Here is a 19602-nt window from a genome sequence, read left to right on the forward strand (position 1 = left end):
GGGAGTTGTAGTTTTGCAACATCTGCAGAAGCGCAGTTAAAAAGTAGATTTTTTATGATCCAGGATCCATTGGGGGACACAGAGACCATGGGTATATCTTGCTGCCTCTAGGAGGCTGAAACTAGGCCTACAAAAGAAAGCCGGACATTCCTGGCAGGATATACTCCGCCTACTGACCCTGAGTGTTAGGATCTATTTCTCCCTGTGATCAGTCAACTCCAGCCGTGTTGATTAGCAGACAGATTTAATGTACATGTATCTATATAGGTGGATGTTCTCTTACAAGCAGAGAAACAGCTCCGCAGAAGAAAATCATACCCCAAAACAGATTACAGCCCATTTATATGGCAACACTCTAAGTGTAAGCTTATTGGCTAAGGAAACCCCGGTGGATAATGGTGGATAACTATTACCAATCACAGGGTTCCTTTACACTTTCTTCCTTATCATAGAAAAAGCTTGTTATCCAACAAAAACCTCATTATTTACTAAGGTCATTTGGATATTTTTCTACCTTCGGGGTGCTGGCCAGGACTAGGACAATGGTTAATTGAAACTAGATAAAACCGGCCAACACCATCCACCAAGTTAAAATGAATATATACACATATTTATTATATATATATATATATATATATACATACACACACACACACACACACACACACACAGAACATAGATATCAAAATATAATTTTACCAACACTTAGCTAATCAGTTTAGTCCTAAAGCAGTAGGACAGGACTGACCAGAGAAAGAAACCAGCAGGGGTTCAAGGGAACCAGACAAAAAAAAAGGAGCCCAAACAACCCTTCGGACAGAAAACCGAACCATAGGAACCAAGCACAATGGGTCGGTGCTGTGTCCTGGGGTGGGAAAAAATACCGAACTCAGAATCAGGCAGAAGACTGAGCCACTGCCGCCTGCAACACCTTGCGACCCAAACTGGCGTCAGCTGACGCAAATGTGTGCACTTTGTAGAATTTAGTGAAAGTGTGTTAGGACGACCAGGTGGCGGCCTTACAGACTTGCAGAGCCGAAGCCTTATTGGTGAGCGCCCAAGAAGCCCCAAAGGAACGCGTGGAATGTGCAGTCACCCAAAAAGGTGGAACCTTCCCTTTACGACAGTATGATTCAGAGATGGCAGAACAGATCCACCGCAAAATGGTCGCCTTGGAAGCCGGAAGACCCTTGCAACTACCCTCCTGAAGCACAAAAAAAGGAGTCACCCTGCCAAAAGGAGGAGGTGACGGAAAGATAGATCCGGACAGCCTGGACAACGTCCAGACTAAGTAAGAAATGCTCCTTAGCATTGGATGGAGTCGGACAAAATGAAGGAAGAACAATCTCCTCGTTCATGTGAAAGGGGGAAACCACCTTGGGCAAGAAGGAGGGAGGAGGCACAGGAAAGAGCCGCCAGGTCCGAGACCCTCCTAATTGAGGTAATCGCGATGAGAAAGGCTACCTTCCAAGAAAGGATGCAAAGAGAGGTGTCCCGGAGAGGTTCGAACTGAGCCTCCCTCAAAGCGCCAAGCACCAGGTTGAGATCCCAAGGAGGAGTGGGAGACCTGAAAGGCGGCGCCGCATGGGACACGCCCTGTAGAAAGGTGCAGACGTGAGAATTGGAAGCCAACTGCCGCTGAAACAGAATAGAAAGGGCAGACACTTGACCCTTAAGAGAGCCGAGTGTCAAGCGCTGATCCAAACCGGATTGTAAAAAGGCCAGAAGGCGCGGAAAGGAAAAACAAATCGGGAAAACGGGCCGAGCCTCACACCACCGGAAATAAGCCCACGAGGTGCAGTGGTTAATCCTAGAGGAGGAAGGCTTCCGAGCCCAAAGCATGGTGCGAACCACCACGGAATTAAAACCCCGAGCTCGCAGAACCGTCATGCCGTCAAATGCAGCAACAGTAAACCGGGTTGGCAGAGAGGACCCTGGGAGGGCAGATAGGGGCGAAGTGGAAGATGCAGCTGTACACCCGCAATCAGCTGAATTACGTCAGCGAACCACACGTGCCTGGGCCAGTCTGCAGCCACCAGAATCGCGGGAACACCCTCCGCCTTGAGTTTCCACAGAACCCTGGGCAGGAGAGGCAGAAAGAGATAAGGGGATGACCAGTGCGTCTACTGCCAGAAACAGAGGGTCTCGCGACTTCAATACAAAGCAAGGAACCTTCCTGTTGTGGAGAGAAGTGAAGAGATCCACGTTCGGGGGTCCCCCAGAGAGCGCAGATCAGCACAAAGACCTCTGGATGGAGAGACCAGTCCCCCAGATCCGCGGAAGGGCGTCTGAGAAAGTCTGCTTCAGAATTCTCCACACCCAGAATGTGGATTGCGGAGAGAGCGGGAACTCGAGTCTCGGCCCAGAGCAAAATCTTGGAGACCTCCTCTATCAGCGAGCAACTGCACGAGCCACCCTGGCGATTGACATAAGCCACAGCCGTGGCATTGTCCGAATGGGCACGGACCAGCCGACCCTGTAAGAGGATCTCCTAGTGGAGACAAAGAAGGATGGCTCGGAGCTCCAGAAGATTGATGGGAAGGCGACCTGTAAGGTCAGGAAACAACCCCCATGGAGACTCGCATCGGTCGTGATGACCTGCCAGTGGAGAGGAAGAAAAGAGCGCCCCTGGAAAAGGAGGGGAGAATGGAGCCATCACAGAAGAGACCGCCGAACAGAGGGGCAGAAGAATCTGGCGATCCAGAGTCGATGGGGATTCGTCCCACCTGGCCAAAATGGCCAGCTGGAGAGGACGACAGCGAATCTGGGAGAAGCGGACCGCCTCCATGGCCACCACTATCTGGCCCAGAACCTCCATGCAGAAGCGAATCAGAACCAGAGAGAGGCGACTGACACTTCTTCCGAGAGCGCCGCTTGTCCAACGAAAGACGAACAAAGGCGGCTGCCGTGTCGAAAAGGAGGACCAGAAATACCAGAGACTGGGAGGGAGACAGGTTGGACTTTTCCCGGTTGATCACCCAACCGAAGGCGGACAGAGTCTATACCGCGAGATGAAGGCTCTTCAAGTTTTGGGACCAGGATGGGGCTTTGATTAAAAGGTCATCCAGGTAAGAGAGAACCAAGATCCTCCAGGATGGCAATCACCACCGCCATTGGTAGCGAATCGGAGGAAACGCTGATGGGCAAGGAAAATAGGGATGTACAAATAGGCATCCCAGATGTCAACAGACTAAAGAAACTCAGGCTGGTCCATGCAAGCCACCACAGAGCGGAGGGACTCCATGCGAAAATGACGGAGCCGCAAATGGCGGTTTAGTAACTTGAGGTCCAGAATGGGACGGACAGAGCCCTCCTTCTTGGGGACGATGAAGATATTTGTGTAGAAAAAATGCTTCCCTGGCGGAACTGGCACAATCACTTCCTGAGCGAGAAGTGTACTTAAAGCGACCTGAAAGGCCGACTGATCGAGGACGGGATCGGAAGAAACGATCCCTGGGGAGAGAAGCGAACTCTATCCGATAACCATCTGATATGAAGTCCCGTACCCAGGAGTCCTGAACCTGAGCCAGCCAAACTTCCCAGAAAGGAGGCAGAAGATGACAGGGGTGGGGGCGCCCCTTAAGTAGGAGGAAGTCTTACGGTTATCAGACTTGGCCGCGAACCCACCAGAACGGTTGTCTGACTTCCAGGAAGGAAATGCCTTGAAGGAAGGGGCTTTCCGAGATTGGGAGTGCGCCTGCTTGGGAAGACGACCCGATGTAAAAGACCGAAAGGGCCAAAAGGAAGCCACCTTCTGACGGGTATTGGAGCGTCTGTTTGTTCTGCGGCAGCAGAGAACTTTTACCCCCAGTAGCTTTGGAAATAATTTCATTTAGTCGTTTCCCAAAGAGCCAGGAAACAGAGAAAGGTAACTCTGTTAGAGATTTCTTTTAAGCAGCATCTCCATCCCACGCCTTAAGCCACATGGAGCAAAGAATTGCAACTAAATTACCTGAGGCAAAAGCCATGCATCGGGCTGACTCCAAGGCCGCTGAACAGAGAAAGTCTCCTGCCTGAGAGAGTTGGCGAGCGAGATCAGCCAAGTCCCCCCCCCCGTGGTACGCCTGACAGAATACCTTTTCTTAGCTGGGAAGCCCAAACCGAAACTGCCTTGGCCACCCAAGCGGATGCGAAGGTGGGTGGTAAGGACAAGCCTGCTGCTTCAAAGGCAAATTTCACCAAATTCTTGATCTTCTTGCCCGCAGGATCCTTAAGGGATGCTACGTCCGCTAGCAGCAGGGTAGTAGATTTAAACAGATGAGAAACTGGAGGATCAACTATAGGTGGTGCTGTCCACTTGGAAACCAGATCCGGAGGAAAGGGAAACTGAGCTGGAATCTTCTTGCCTCCCTGGAATTGTTTGTCCGGATGTTCCCGGAACATGCGGTGGTAGCCTTAGATTGAGGTGTGTTAGACCTAGAAAAAGGAGACAGGGACTTGGGATGGTTACCGGGAGAGCAGTAACTAGAGAGGCAATGCTGGCGGCGAGCTGGGGATGAGGAGCGAGATTTACGGGAATTATGTCTATCCCGAATACACGACTCTGGAGAAGAGCCAGCAGAAATCACTTTAGGGTGCTTGCGAGAGCGCTGAAAGTGGGGTTCAGACTAAACTGAGCGGGACTCCCTGGGGGGCCATGCACAAGAAAGACCGCTCCAAGGCAGAGGCCACAGATCTGTAGACCCAGCCAGGTCGGAGATCGACTGCTAAAAGGGAAGAAGCCCATTCAGCGGGAGGGACGAATACGCGCTTTCAGGAGGAACATCCTGAGATAAAGGAACAGGAGGGATGGCGCGCTTGTTGGTGTAGGCAGAACAAGTGGATTCAGTGCAACCACTGAAGGGGGGGAGGGGTGGTATACTCACCCTGTAGACAGACAGCCATACTCACCTAGGATGTTTTCAGCCAGCTATAGTCACCTGCATCACGTCAGGCTGAGACAGCTGGACGAGCAGGGATAGGGGGACCAAATCCAAGGTGCGACCCCAGGTGCTGGTCGTTGGCGGGAAGGGGTTAACAGTGCATATTCTATGCCCCATGCCCCTTAGCCGCATATGGGGGAACAGGTAGCGCCATGCTCCTGAACCCCTACCTAAAAACAAGAAAATAAAAAGGAAAAAAGAACCTAACACAGGACCTAGTTATAAATAGAAAAAAAAGAAAAGAAGACTAGGTCTGGAGAACTCCAAGAACTGCCTCCTACTAACACAGAGCTAAAACTGATTAGCTCAGGGTCAGTAGGCGGGGTATATCCTGCCGAGATATACCCACGGTCTCTGTGTCCCCCAATGGAGCTGACCGAGAAAGACTATTGGTCTAAGCGAGACACAGCAGTACAAGATGCTAACAAAAAAAAAACAAAAAAAGAGAGACACAGAATAGTGGTCTCTAAATTTTGGCCCTCCAAATGTTGCAAATTTACAATTCCCAGCATGCCCAGACAGTCAACAGCTGTATGGGCATGCTGGGAGTTATAGTTTTGCTAGAAGGCCACAGCTCAACAGATTCCTCACCACTCACCAATGATGATCAAGGCCACCCGCACCACTGCTGCCGCTAAACATGCCCCCCCCCCCCACTCTGCCCGGACTACCATGGGTGGGCAGAGCAGGGGAACTTAACCATGAATCCCCTGCCCCTGCCCCCCCCCCCCCCCCCCCGATCTGCGATTGGTTGGTCGGTCCCAACCAAACAATCTCAGGAATATGACTGGTGGCACCTCTGACACCTCACTGCCTATCCTTCAGAGTGATTGGTGCTGTCTCAGCACCAATCACCCTTATTTTCCAGACCAACGGGTCACCAGAGACACGCTTAGCCCAGAAAAGCTGTGATTTAACCTCTTAAGGACCAAGGACGTAATGGTACGTCCTGAGTCCGCTCCCGTTTTATAACGTGGGGCATCATTACGCGTCGGGCCGGGCACCGAGCAATGGCCGGGACCGTGGCTAATAGCGTGCGGCACTGGCCGCAGTGCCGTGCACTACTAACCCTTTAGACGCGGTGTCCAAAGTTGTGAAACTAAACTACCCCCGGCTAACTCAGCGGGCTCTTCGGGATCGCCGCGGTGAAATCGCGGCATTCTGAACTGCTGTAGGACAGCAGGAGGGTCACCCTCCTTTTGTTCGATCGCTGAATGACTGCTCAGTGCCTGAGATCCAGGCATGAGCAGTCAAGAGGCAGAATCATTGATCAATGGTTTCCTATGGGAAACCATTGATCAATGTAACAGATCAGTGTGTGCAGTGTTATAGCCCCCTATGGGAGCTATAACACTGCAAAAAAAAAAAAAAAGAGGGAAAAAAAAAGTGAAGATCATTTAACCCCTTCCCTAATAAAGGTTTGGGAAGGTTTTTTCCCAAAAAAAAAATAAAAAAATTAAATAAATAAAAAGTGCAATTAAAAAAAAACATGTGGTATCGCTGCGTGCGGAAATGTCCGAATTATAAAAATATATTGTAAATTAAACCTCACGGTCGATGGCCTATGCGCAAAAAAATTCCAAAGTCCAAAATAGTGTATTTTTGGTCACTTTTTATATCATGAAAAAATGTATAAAAAGCGTTCAAAAAGTCCGATCAATACAAAAATGTTACCGATAAAAATTCAGATCACGGCACAAAAAAGAGCCCTCATACGCCCCAAACGCGGAAAAATTAAAAAGTTATAGGGGTCAGAAGATGACAATTTTAAACGTATACATTTTCGTGCATGTAGTTATGATTTTTTCCAGAAGTACGACAAAATCAAACCTATATAAGTGGGGGATCATTTTAATCGTATGGACCTACGGAATAGAGAGAAGGTGTCATTTTTACCGAAAAATGTACGGCTTAGAAACGGAAGCCCCCATAACTTACAAAATTGTGTTTTTGCTTCAATTTTGTTGCACAATGATTTTTTTTTTCCGTTTTGTCGTAGATTTTTTTGGAAAATGACTGGTCATTACAAAACAGAATTTCTGGGGCAAAAAAAAAGCCATCATATGGATTTTTAGGTGCAAAATTGAAAAAGTTATGATATTTTTAAGATAAGGAGAAAAAAATTAAAGTGCAAAAATGGAAAAACCCCTACTCCTTAAGGGGTTAAGGAGCCCCTCAGTTAATGTGCTGGAATGGCTAGCGTCAGTGATCGGTAGAGCGCAGGGCATACCTGTACGCCCTAGTGTCTTAAGGCCCAGGCACCAAGAGCATACAGGTACGCTCTGCGTCCTTAACAGGACGCAGACAACTTCATTTTTACATCTTTTGTTTTATTCTCCTCCCATTCTAAAAGGCAGAACTTTATTTTTCCCCCCATCTACAGACCAATATGAGGGCTTTTTCTTAGCAAGACCAATTGTGCTTTGTTATGACACTTCATTTTACCATAAAATGTACCAAGGCACAGTGATGTACATGTATGCCACGTGTACTCTAAGAGTTAAAGTAAGGCTGGGTTCACACCACGTTTTTGCAATACAGTTCCCGTATCAGGTTTTTGATAAACAAATTCCTCAAAACCGGACTAAACTGTATCAAAACATGTGCACAAATTTTAATCCGTATACGGTTGGAAAAATTATGCCTGGTTGCATCTGAGTTTTAAGAAAAAAAACTTATAAGTTTTTCACTTTTTCTCGCGGTGGCGGTGATAGGACTCAGGACGACTCCAGGACAGGCAGGGAGAGAGAAGCGGGTGGCGGCGGCGGCAGTCTCTGGCACCGCAAAATCCACTGCAGTTTATTGATTTAAAGCGCCTGCTTTAAATCAATGATCTGCAGCGGTGTCACCAGGGGGGGATAAATAGCCGATAACTTACACCGGAATATCGGTATAAGTTAACGGCTATCGGCCCTAACCTCCACAGAGTATCGGTATCAGACCTGAAAAATTGATATCGGTCGATCCCTAGTTTTGGGTATGGGGAAAAAAACTGACAATTATGCTACAGGATGCAAAACAGACACAACCGCATGCATCTTTTAGCATACGGTTTTCAACGGAAAGTCAATGCATACGGTTTTCAATACGGCTCAATACTGTATTGCAAAAACGTGATGTGAATTACAAGTATGCTTGTTTTGGTATGCACTTTAATAGACAAAAAGTTTAACATAATGTCAGTGCCCATTTAAGCCACCTTCATAGTACAATTTTATTGGCACAAGAGTAGATGGATAGACAGATGGCTGGAAAGATAAGTGTTAAGTAGGGCTGCACGATATGGGGAAAATGTGCGATTGTGATTTTGGGCGTAAATATTGCGATTTCGATATGCGATGCGATATATGAAAAAAAATTGTGAAATCCTCCCATTTCATGTCCAATCGCCTCCATTTCACATCTACCTACCCATTTTTAGCCCACCGCCTATTTCACATCTCCCCCTTGTCACATCCCCCACCCCCTTGTCACATTCTCCTCCAACTTGTCACATACTTCTCCCCTTGTCACACCTCCCATAACATTCTCCTCCCCCCCCTTGACACATACCCCCATTGGTCACATTCTCCCCCCATCACTTCCTTGTATTCTTGTACTGCAGCAATACATTGGGTTTCCCGGGCGGATTTCAGATCTTCCGCGGGACCCAGGAAACCTAGTGTATTGCTGCAGTACAAGACCTTTCCCCATCAGCCAATCACTGGCTTGACACGTGACACCACTACGGCCAGAGATTGGCTGAAAAGGGTGTACTAAGAAGAGAGGAAACTCCGGAGCGCACAGAAACGAATCTGCAGGGACCAGGACTAGGCGAGCAGAAGTTTTTTTTTATTTTTCTCCCTGTGCCCTTAGCTCAGTGTTATTCTAGCAGGGTGCCTCCAGCTGTTGTGAAACAACTACTCCCAGCATGCCCAGACAGCCTTTGCCGGTCAGGGCATGCTAAGAGTTGTAGTTTTGCAATAACTGGAGGCCCCCTGGTTGGGAAACACTGACTTTTAGTATTTAAATTTAGTTTTTACCTGCTCTGGCCGGCCCCCGCCACGGGAGCCGGCCCGAGCAGATATTCGCATGATTTCCCTGGGGGCCGTATCGCTATATCGCAAAAAGCAAAAATCGCGATTCGATTGCTTTTGCGACATATCGTGCAGCCCTAGTGTGAAGATTCATAACTATAAGGATTCTGGGATGTGCTCTAGCCCAGCGCTTCTCAATCTGTGAGGCGCCCCCTAGTTGTTGGTGAGGTGCAGTTGGGGAGGCAGTTTTCATAAAGGTGGCTATAAGCTGCACAGCACTTTCCCTGTCTGCAACAATCTCTGGTTTAGTAACTTTATTGGTTCATTTTATACTTATTTTACTGTTAGACTTTAGGAGGTAAATGAGAGGTGGACTGAGGAATATTCTTCATCTCTACATGGATGTCCACCACAGATGCTGAGGCTCAGGTAGAACTTCGGCTTTAGACTAATATTTGGACTGACTGATCAGAACTTTCCACTACATATAAATAAAAGAAGTGATCTGATTGGTTGCTATGGGCAACTGCCCCACTGATCCTCTGCACAGGTTTGGATAAATTCCCCCATTATATTTCTGTTTAATCTGGAAAAGTTCTCTGTCCATTCATGGTATTGGAGATATTGTGCAGCCGGAGGGAAGCAACATGGCCACCAGGCTGTGGTGATGTCACATTCTAAATGACATCACAAAGAACCAGAAGCAATGAAACCCCTGCGCACAGACATTTCAGCACCTTTGGAGTCTTTACTTAGCAGTGAAGACTTCAATTCACTTAGGAAGGGCGAGCTAAATCATATATTTGGCGTTTACTTCCTGCTTTGTGTTTTTTGTTATTTTCATTTTATTTACTTTATTACATCCGGGCTAAAACCACCTGAGTCTAGAGAGGGAGGACCTACCTCCATCCCGGGACCCATGGGTTCCCGGGAAGTGCGCGGCATGAATGCCGGCAATATCGCATGGCTGCAGCGTCCAGAAAATGCGGGTAAGTAATATTATTAAGAGACCGTTTTAGCTTATGTTTTATAATCAATATTATAACAAAATGTAATTTTCTTAATTCTTCTTCATATATTTGTTCTCATTTAGGCCAGACTATTCGCCGGGAACGGCTAAGATCTGATCAGCGTAGAAGGGCGGAGAGGATGCAGGCCAGGGCTGATCTTCAGCGGGGAAGACCATTGGGAGGAAGGGAGAGAGGCCGTCCCCAAGTGAGACCACCACCAGCTGAGGGCAACCATGAGCGAGAGTGGCCCCCCCAGATACCAGCCGACAGGCCCAGCAGGAGGGAGACCATTCAAAACCTGCCCAGACGTCCAGCAAGACCTGAGGAGATGTGTGCCATCTGTCTGGCAGAGTATGAAGAGGGAGAAGTAGTCACTGTCATTACATGCGAGCACCAGTTCCATCACCCGTGCATCGCCCGGTGGCTACTAACAAAATCCCACTGCCCCCTGTGCCGAGAACGCTGTTTCCCTCGTAGGAGATAAGCAAAAAATAAATTAATTAACAACTTAATTACTGAAGTAGTTCTTTAAGACAAGTATTCATGTGTATGTGGAGATTTGGAGAGAATGCAGTTGGCCGACAGCTATCAGAAATGTACCACCAGCTTAGGCCTGTGTCAGGGAAGAGGTAAAATAGAACCTTTATGGGGGTACAGGCCTTGGGAGGGAGATTCCTATGATAATGCTGTGTGTACTGGTTGTACTAGCCTCCTCTGACCAGCACCATAGAAGCAATTATGTGCGTCCACCAGCACTCATCTAAGGACGTGCACATTTCACAACCTTTTGAACACCAGGTGGCACCATACTATGTAAGGAAATTAAGAACTTCTTTTTGTGTACATATATGGCAAGTGTTGTTAATATGCCATGATCTGTGTAATAAATATATATATATACATACTGGAGGAACAACTCCTTTAGTCATTTAGTATGGATATAAAGCCATCTACAATAGAGATAAACACAGCACCACATAGAGAGGGCACCCTGGGCAAGAACAGAGGACATGAACCACCATCTTCTCTACAGGAATTGACGCTTTCTGAGAGTGTACACTCAAATCTCAGCTAGAAAACAACCAAAAAGCATCTCCTGCATTCACCAGCCTCCTGGCAGACTCATGTCTCATCTAAAAGGGACAAAATGAACACAATAAAACCCCAAACACTTGTCAGTCTGCATTCTCCGAATACCAACAGTAGAGATCTGCGGCCCAAATCCTGCTGGCCCCTCCATGTTTGGCTGATTACCAGCTCAGGAGGCAGGGTCTTTAAGAGGTTTTCCAGTTTCTATGGTAAAGTATGTTGTATAAGCATGTTACACCTCTTAGGCAGAGTTCACACACTGCAAAATTTGCTAATGTATTTTTATTGCACGGATTGTAATTTTTTGATCTCGCTGAAGATTTTCGTCCAAAAATCAGCACATTAAATACTTAGCCAAATGTTTCGATATGTGAATCCAGCCTAAGAGATGCACTAGCAATAACCACATGGCAAAAGTGCAGTAATTTTGCCATTCTGAAACGCATGTGGTTTTTCAAATGCATTTTGAGTTTCAAACACAACAGAACTGCAAAAAAAAACTATAGGAACACAGACTAAGTAAACACGACAGATAAGGTTTGATAAAGAAACTGTCAGCCTGAAGGTGCACCATCAATACTATCAGCTGAACAGTTATCTCACTCGACACCAAGTCTTCTCCCCCCCCCCTCCACACACACGAACATTCAGCTTGGTCGACCAGTTTTCAGTAGCCGGGGCCGCCACTAATAGCCAGCATGCAGCTGGCTATTAATCTTTAAGATCGCCGCTGACAGCGGCGTCTAAAGGGACATGTGAATGCTCCCTGGTGGGCTAGTGGGGTGGATCGCCCCTTCCTGCAGCGCGATCGTGAGGAAGGCGATCCGCTATGGAGGTAGCCAGAGGGCTTACCTCTGCTTACTGCTGTCCCGTAGCCCTATCATTGATAGAGCCTGGCTGGACCAGGCTCTATCAATGGATCGCAGAGCTCACAGCTCAATAAGTTCAATAGAACTCTATTCATCTGTATTAGGAATCTAATGATTCCACCTATAAGTCTAATAAAGTGTATAAAAAAAAGTTTTAATAAAAGTAAAAAAAAAAAAACAAAACACACATTAACCCCTATCATGTTAAAAGTTCAAATGACCCCCTTTTGCTATATAAAAACGTAATAAAAATAAACATATTTGGTATCGCTTCGTACCTAATTGTACGACCTATTAAAATATAACATTATGTATCCTGTACGGTACATGTAAAAATAAATAAAAAAAACACAGAATTGCAATTTTTATAATATTCTCAGAAAAAAAGTTAAAAAGCGAGTAAAAAGTCAGATCAATACCAAAATGGTACCGATACAAAAAACTGATCATGGTGCAAAAATGAGCCCTCAAAGAGCCTGGAATGCAGAAAAAAAACTGTTACAGGGGTAAAAAAATAGCAATTAAAAAAATTAAAAAAGTACAGAATTTAAAAAAAAATTTGTAAAACATGACATAAATTATATAAAATCTGGTATTGCTGTTATCAGGCGGCCTAAAGTATGAAACTAACATGTTATCTCAACCACAAGGTAAATGGCGTAGAAAAGAAAACCACCAAATCTGCAAAATTATCTTTTACTTTTCACTTCACCTAATTTATATATATATATATATATATATATTTTTTGGTCCAGTTATGGAACAATTAAAAGGTGTAATTATAGTAGGTAGTTATGGCTATTATAGGGCAAGGAGGAAAAAATTAAAGCGTAAAAGCGAAAATTGGCCCGGACAAGTGGATCGTCATGAGGGACAAGTAGATTTTGCTCCATTTTAGTCCCGTGGACAAGTAGTTTTTTTTATAAAGTTTCCACACCCCTGACATAGCACAGACAAGTTGCTTGTGGTACACACCACCATGCATGCCTGGGAGTTGTAGTTTTACAACATCTGGAGAGCCGTATTTTAGAGACCACTGGTCTAAGTGACCTGCTGTCTGTACTTGCTGCTTCCTGCCCCTAGTGTAGGTGGTCTGTACCACCAGCAACTCGTCTGTGCTATGTCAGAGGTGTGGAAATTTTATTAAAAAAATACTTGTTAAAAATTAGATTTTTTTATGATCCAGGATCCATTGGGGGACACAGAGACCATGGGTATATCTTGCTGCCTCTCGGACCTGGGTTCTCAACCAGTGGTACGCATACCCCTAGTGGTACGCCACGGGTTGAGCGGGGGTACGCGAAAGCGCTGTCAAATACCGGCCATGCATTGGCCAGTATTTGACAGCGCATAGCCCGAGCTGCAGCCGCGGCTATTGTAAGTGAGCTGCCTGGTTGCCGGGGAGACGTGTGACCTCCCCTGATGTTGCGCAGAGTTGCCGCACAGCGCAGGAGAACGTCACACGTCAGTGCGGCCCTGCCGAATGGGACGCGCTGCATCAAGTAGCAACAAACAGGGTCCCGCCGGAGGCCAGGTAAAAAGAATAAAAGAGTTCATAACTGTGTGGGCCAGAGGGGGGTGGGGGGGGGGGATGTATTGGACGAAGCACAAGGCATTAAGATGGAAGGGGAGAGGGATGGGGACTAATAAGGAATAAAGCACAAGGCATCAAAATGTAAGGGGGAGAGGGATAATGGCAGAGGGGTGATGATGGGGGGATGGGGAGTGATAAAGCACAAGGCATTAAGATGGAGGGGGAAAGGGATAATGGCAGAGGGGGGATGTGGAGTGATAAAGCACAAGGCATTAAAATGTAATGCCTTGTGCTTTATTACTCCCCATCTCCTCTCATTCCCCCCCCCCCTCCGCCATTATCCCTCTCCCCCTCCATCTTAATCCCCTTGCGCCATTCCCCCTTCCTCTGATCCCCTTTTGCCATATCGGATAATAATGGCACAAGGGGATTAAGTTGGGGGGAGGGGGAATGGCAAAAGGGGATTAATATGGAGTGGGGGGGGTTGATTATCCCAGCCTCCATCTTAATCCCCTTTTGCCATTTTCCCCCCTCCATCTTAATCCCCTTGTGCCATTATTATCCGATATGGCAAAAGGGGATCAGAGGGAGGGGGAATGGTGCAAGAGGATCAGAGGGAGGGAGGAATAATGACACAAGAGATTAAGACGGAAGGGGGGGGGGGGGTTAATTATCCCCCCCCCCCCCCATCTTTATCCCCTTGTGTTATTATTCCTCCTCCATCTTACTCCCCTTGTGTTATTATTCCTCCTCCATCTTTATGCCCTTGTGGTTATTATTCCTTCTCCATCTTTATCCCCTTGTGTTATTATTCCTCCTCCATCTTTATCTCCTTGTGTTATTATTCCTCCTCCATCTTAATCCCCTTGTGTTATTATTCCTCCTCCATCTTAATCCCCTTGTGTTATTATCCCCCCCTCCATCTTAATCCCCCTCCATATTAATCCCCCTGTGCCATTATTCCCCCCTCTCTCTGATCCCCTTTTGCCATATTGGATAATAATGGCACAAGGGGATTAACATGGAGGGAGAATAATGGCACAGGGGGATTAAGATGGAGGGAGAATAATGGCACAGGGGGATTAAGATGGAGGGGGAATAATGGCACAGGGGGATTAAGATGGAGGGAGAATAATGGCACAGGGGGATTAAGATGTAGGGGGAATAATGGATGGAAGGAGAGGTGTCCCTTTGGCTACTTGAGTGGCCTCTTTTCCAGGGTGACTGACAGGATATGGAGGGACATAGCCAGTTGGACCACAGCACAATCCCCTCGGCATTGGCTGGGAATCTAGCTCTTAACCGTTTATCTCCGCAAAACCACCAGACGTCAGCCCTTTGGGTATCATGGGTCAACCCAGCCACCATCTTTCCCTATTTTGTTAATCCTCTCCATATAGTAGTCATCAGGCAACGATCCCAGGTTTGTACTCTCATTCCCTGGGAGTGCAAAGAGAGTAAAATTGCCAGGAAATTCCGTGACTGCTGAGGGTATTTGAGATCTCTGGACCTGAGGAAACACTAAACTCAATGTATGACAGGTTGTGTTAGTATCAGGTTTGTATGCTTTTTGGAACAGTTTTATCATACATTTTAAACCTTCTTGAACTTTACTTTAACCTTGGGGATGGAGGGTTTTCCAGTTTTTGCACTTTCGTTTTTTCCTCCTTACTTTTTAAAAATCCTAAGCCTTTCAATTTTGCAGATAAAAATCCAAATGATGGCTTATTTTTTGTGCCACCAATTCTACTTTGTAATGACATCAGTCATTTTACCCAAAAATCTACGACGAAACGGATAAAAAAAAAATCATTGTGCGACAAAATTGAAGAAAAAATGCCATTTTGTATCTTTTGTTCTTTCCTACGCAGTATGTTTTTTGGTAAAAATGACACCCTATCTTTATTCTGTAGGTCCATACAATTAAAATGATACCCAACTTATATAGGTTTGATTTTGTCGTACTTCTGGAAAAAATCATAACTACATGCAGGAAAATGTATATGTTTAAAATTGTCATCTTCTGACCCCTATACATTTTTTTGATTTTCTTCGTATGGGGTGGTATGAGGGCTCATTTTTTTGCGCAGTCATCTGAAGTTTTTAGCGGTACCATTTATGTATTGATCAGACCTTTTGTTCACTTTTTATTCAAATTTTTTCATGATATAAAAAGTGACCAAAAATACACTATTTTGGACTTTGGAATTTGCGCGTACACCATATACCGTGCGGTTTAATTAACAATATATTTTTATGACTTGGATATTTCCACACACAGCGATACCACATGTTTATTTTTATTTACACAGTTTTTTGTTTTTTTTTATTGGGAAAAAGGGGCGACTTTTATTAGGGAAGGTGTTAAATGATCTTTATTCACTTTTTTTTTGCAATGTTATAGCTCCCATAGGGGGCTATAACACTGCACACACTGATCTTTTACATTGATCAATGGTTTCTCATAGGAAACCATTGATCAATGATTCTGCCGCTTGACTGCTCATGCCTGGATCTCAGGCACTGAGCAGTCATTTAGTGATCGGACAGCATGGAGTCAAGGTAATGGACCCTCCTGCTGTCTTTACAGCTGTTTGGTATGCCGCGATTTAATCTGCCACCCCCCCACCTGCTTGGACACATACTAGTCCTGCTATGTCCATGCATCATCACCTATGTCATGGGCACACCTTCCTTGATTGACAGCTGTGAGTGCAGGGCTCACAGCTGGAGGAAAAATCCTCTCACTGTCAGCTTGTGTCCGGCTGCTGTCAGTGAGGACAAGCTGGGGGTTGTAGTTTTGCTAATGCTAGGGGAGATGTGAGCAGACAGCATACTGAGGGAGGGGGCGGAGACCTGCACAGTGAGGCCACGCCCCCTCCCTTTGAGAGGAATTCAGACTAGTGAGCAAAATTAAAAAAGTGTAATAAAAAATAAAGGTGCTAGACACATAAAAATTAGATATACATGGTCAGGGTTAGGTACTGAGTGATATATTAAAAAAAAATGTTTTTTGTTGGATCTGACGGGTATGCTTTAACCACTTAAGGACCCAGGGCGTATCCATACGCCCCATGTGACCCCATTTTGGAAACTACACCCCTCATGTAATGTAATAAGGGGTACAGTGAGAATTTACGCCCCACAGGTGTCTGACAGATTTTTGGAACAGTGGTCCGTAAAAATGAAAAATTAAATTTTTCATTTGCACAGCCCACTGTTCCAAAGATCTGTCAAACACCAGTGGGGTGTAAATGCTCTCTGCACCCCTTATTAAATTCTGTGAGGGGTCTAGTTTCCAAAATGGGGTCACATGTGGGGGGGTCCACTGTTCTGGCACCACGGGGGGCTTTGTAAACTCACATGGCCCCTGACTACCATTCCAAACGAATTCTCTTTCCAAAAGCTCAGTGGCGCTCCTCCTCTTCTAAGCATTGTAGTTCGCCAGCAGAGCATTTTACGTCCTAACATGGGGTATTTCCATACTCAGGAGAAAGTGACCCCCAAAATTTGTAACCCCATTTCTTCTATTACCCCTTGTAAAAATGTAAAAATCATTTTAGTAAAAAAATAATTTTTTTCATTTACACATCCAACTTTAACGAAAAGTCGTCAAACACCTGTGGGGTGTTAAGGCTCAGCGGACCCCTTGTTACGTTGCTTGAGGGGTGTAGTTTCCAAAATAGTATGCCATGTGTGGTATTTTTTGCTGTTCTAGCACCACAGGGGCTTCCTAAATGGGACATGCCCCCAAAAAACTATTTCAGCAGAAGTTGCTTTCAAAAAGCCAAATGTGACTCCTTCTCTTCTTAACATTGTAGCTCGCCCGCAAAGGATTTTATGTCCTAACATGGGGTATTTCCATCCTCAGAAGAGATGGGGTTACAAATTTGGGGGGGCATTGTCTCCCATTACCCTTTGTAAAAATGGTAAATTTGGGGGAAAAACTGCACTTTAGTGTGATTTTTTTTTTTCCATTTACACATCTGATTTTAACGAAAAGTTGTCAAACACCTGTGGGGTGTTAAGGCTAACTGGACCCCTTGTTACGTGCCTTGGGGGGTGCAGTTTCCAAAATGGTATGCCATGTGGGGTTTTCTGCTGTTCTGGCACCATAGGGGCTTTCTAAATGTGACATGCCCCCCAAAAAACCATTTCAGAAAAATTCACTCTCCAAAATCCCATTGTTGCTCCTTCCCTTCTGAGCCCTCTACAGCGCCCGCCGAACACTTGACATACACATATGAGGTATTTCCTTACTCGAGAGAAATTGGGTTACAAATTTTGGGGGCTTTTTCTCCTATTACCACTTGTAAAAATTCAAAAACTGGGTCTACAAGAACATGCGAGTGTAAAAAATGAAGATTTTGAATTTTCTCCTTCACTTTGCTGCTATTCCTGTGAAACACCTAAAGGGTTAACACACTTAGTGAATGTCATTTTGAATACTTTGGGGGGTGCAGTTTTTATAACGGGGTCATTTGTGGGGCATTTCTAATATAAAGGCCCTTGAAATCCACTTCAAAACTGAACTGGTCCCTGAAAAACTCCGATTTTGAAAATTTTGTGAAAAATTGGAAAATTGCTGCTGAACTTTGAAGCCCTCTGATGTCTTCCAAAAGGAAAAACATGTCAACTTCATGATGCAAACATAAAGTAGACATATTGTATATGTGAATAAATGTATAATTTATTTGGAATATCCATTTTCCTTATAAGCAGAGAGCTTCAAAATTTTCAATTTTTTCATAAAATTTTGGAATTTTTCACTAAGAAATGATACAAGTATCGACAAAATTTTACCACTAACATAAAGTAGAATATGTCACGAAAAAACTCTCTCGGAATCAGAATGAAAGGTAAAAGCATCCCAGAGTTATTAATGCTTGAAGTGACAGTGGTCAGATGTTCAAAAAATGGCCGGGTCCTTAAGGTATATTTGGGCTGGGTCCTTAAGGGGTTAAGGATATTAACTGTTTAGTTTCCATAACATTAATCTCCCCTTTGATTTTATTGTTTGCCATATCTTCTCAATCTCCCAATGACTATATTCCACCAGCAGATTAAATGATAGTATTCAACAAGCTGATAGCAGGAACCCCATTATTCATCACTAGGAAGACGATAGAGCTCACACATATCACCATTTTCTCATCAATTCCATCTGAGACAGAGGTATAACCCCTGAGTTCTTCATTTTGCAGAATACATAACAATTGGATATAGCCAAGAGTATAAACAACATTAACCCCTTCCCGCTATTGGACGTATGCATACGTCCAGGCGAATTACACGTTCGCGCAAATGGACGTATGCATACGTCCAAGCGATCTCCTGCTCTGCCGCGGGCAGCGCAGGAGATCGCGGGTGGGACTCAGCTGTCAATCACAGCCGGAGTCCCACCGCAGCTGCCGGGGCCGCGATCGCGCCGGTCCCGGCAGCATTAACCCCATAGATGCCGTGATCAGTCTGATCACGGCATCTATGGTGTTTGCAGGGGGAGCGCTCTCCCCCTGCCCATCAATCGCGGCGCCGCGATAAAATAAGGGGGATCGGGGGTGTCCAAGACACCCTCGATCCCCCTTGAAGAGATAGGAGTGAGGTGGCAGGGTTGCCACCCCTCCTATCCCTGCTATTGATCGGCGGAGCGGCCGACCAATAGCAGACTGGGGGCGGGGGGGTTAAAGTTCGGTTCCCCGCGCTATGCCCGCCCATCGGTGTCCGGGCACAGCGGGGGGAACCGTGCAGTAGCGGCGGCGGCGGCGATCACTTACCCGGCGGCGGCGGCGGCGGCTGTGATCACGGCGGCGGTGGAGGTAAGTATGACGCCGCGTGTGCAGAGTCTGTTGCCTAGCAACATCTGCAGGGCGACAGTTTAGAGAGTGGTCTCTAAACTGTCGCCCTCCAGATGTTGCAAAACTACAACTCCCACCATGCCTTGACAGCTGTTTGCTGTGTTGGCATGCTGGGAGTTGTAGTTTTGCAAGATTTAGAGGGGTTCAGGCTAGAGATCACTGACAGTGGTCTCTAAACTGTAGCCCTCCAGATATTACAAAACTACAACTCCCAGCATGCTCAGACAGCAGTTTGCTGTCTTAGCATGCTGAGATTTGTAGTTTTGCAACATCTGGAGGGCCACAGTTTAGAGACCACTGTCAGTGA

General features: G+C 45.9%; 2 protein-coding genes across 5 annotated transcripts in view; one reads left to right on the forward strand and one right to left on the reverse strand.

Moving 5' to 3' along the window:
* The window catches only part of AFTPH (aftiphilin), a 174014-nt gene that overhangs the window by 77620 nt on the left and 76792 nt on the right, over nt 1-19602 (reverse strand). The window lies entirely within an intron of this gene.
* On the forward strand, nt 9697-10676 carry LOC130362874 (uncharacterized). Its single transcript, XM_056567971.1, has 2 exons — nt 9697-9927; nt 10032-10676. The coding sequence occupies exons 1-2, from the start codon at nt 9858-9860 to the stop codon at nt 10430-10432; spliced, it is 471 nt and encodes a 156-aa protein (XP_056423946.1). The 5' UTR covers nt 9697-9857; the 3' UTR covers nt 10433-10676.

This window comes from Hyla sarda, chromosome 3 (genome assembly GCF_029499605.1).
Source record: "Hyla sarda isolate aHylSar1 chromosome 3, aHylSar1.hap1, whole genome shotgun sequence".
NCBI classification, from domain to species: domain Eukaryota; kingdom Metazoa; phylum Chordata; class Amphibia; order Anura; family Hylidae; genus Hyla; species Hyla sarda.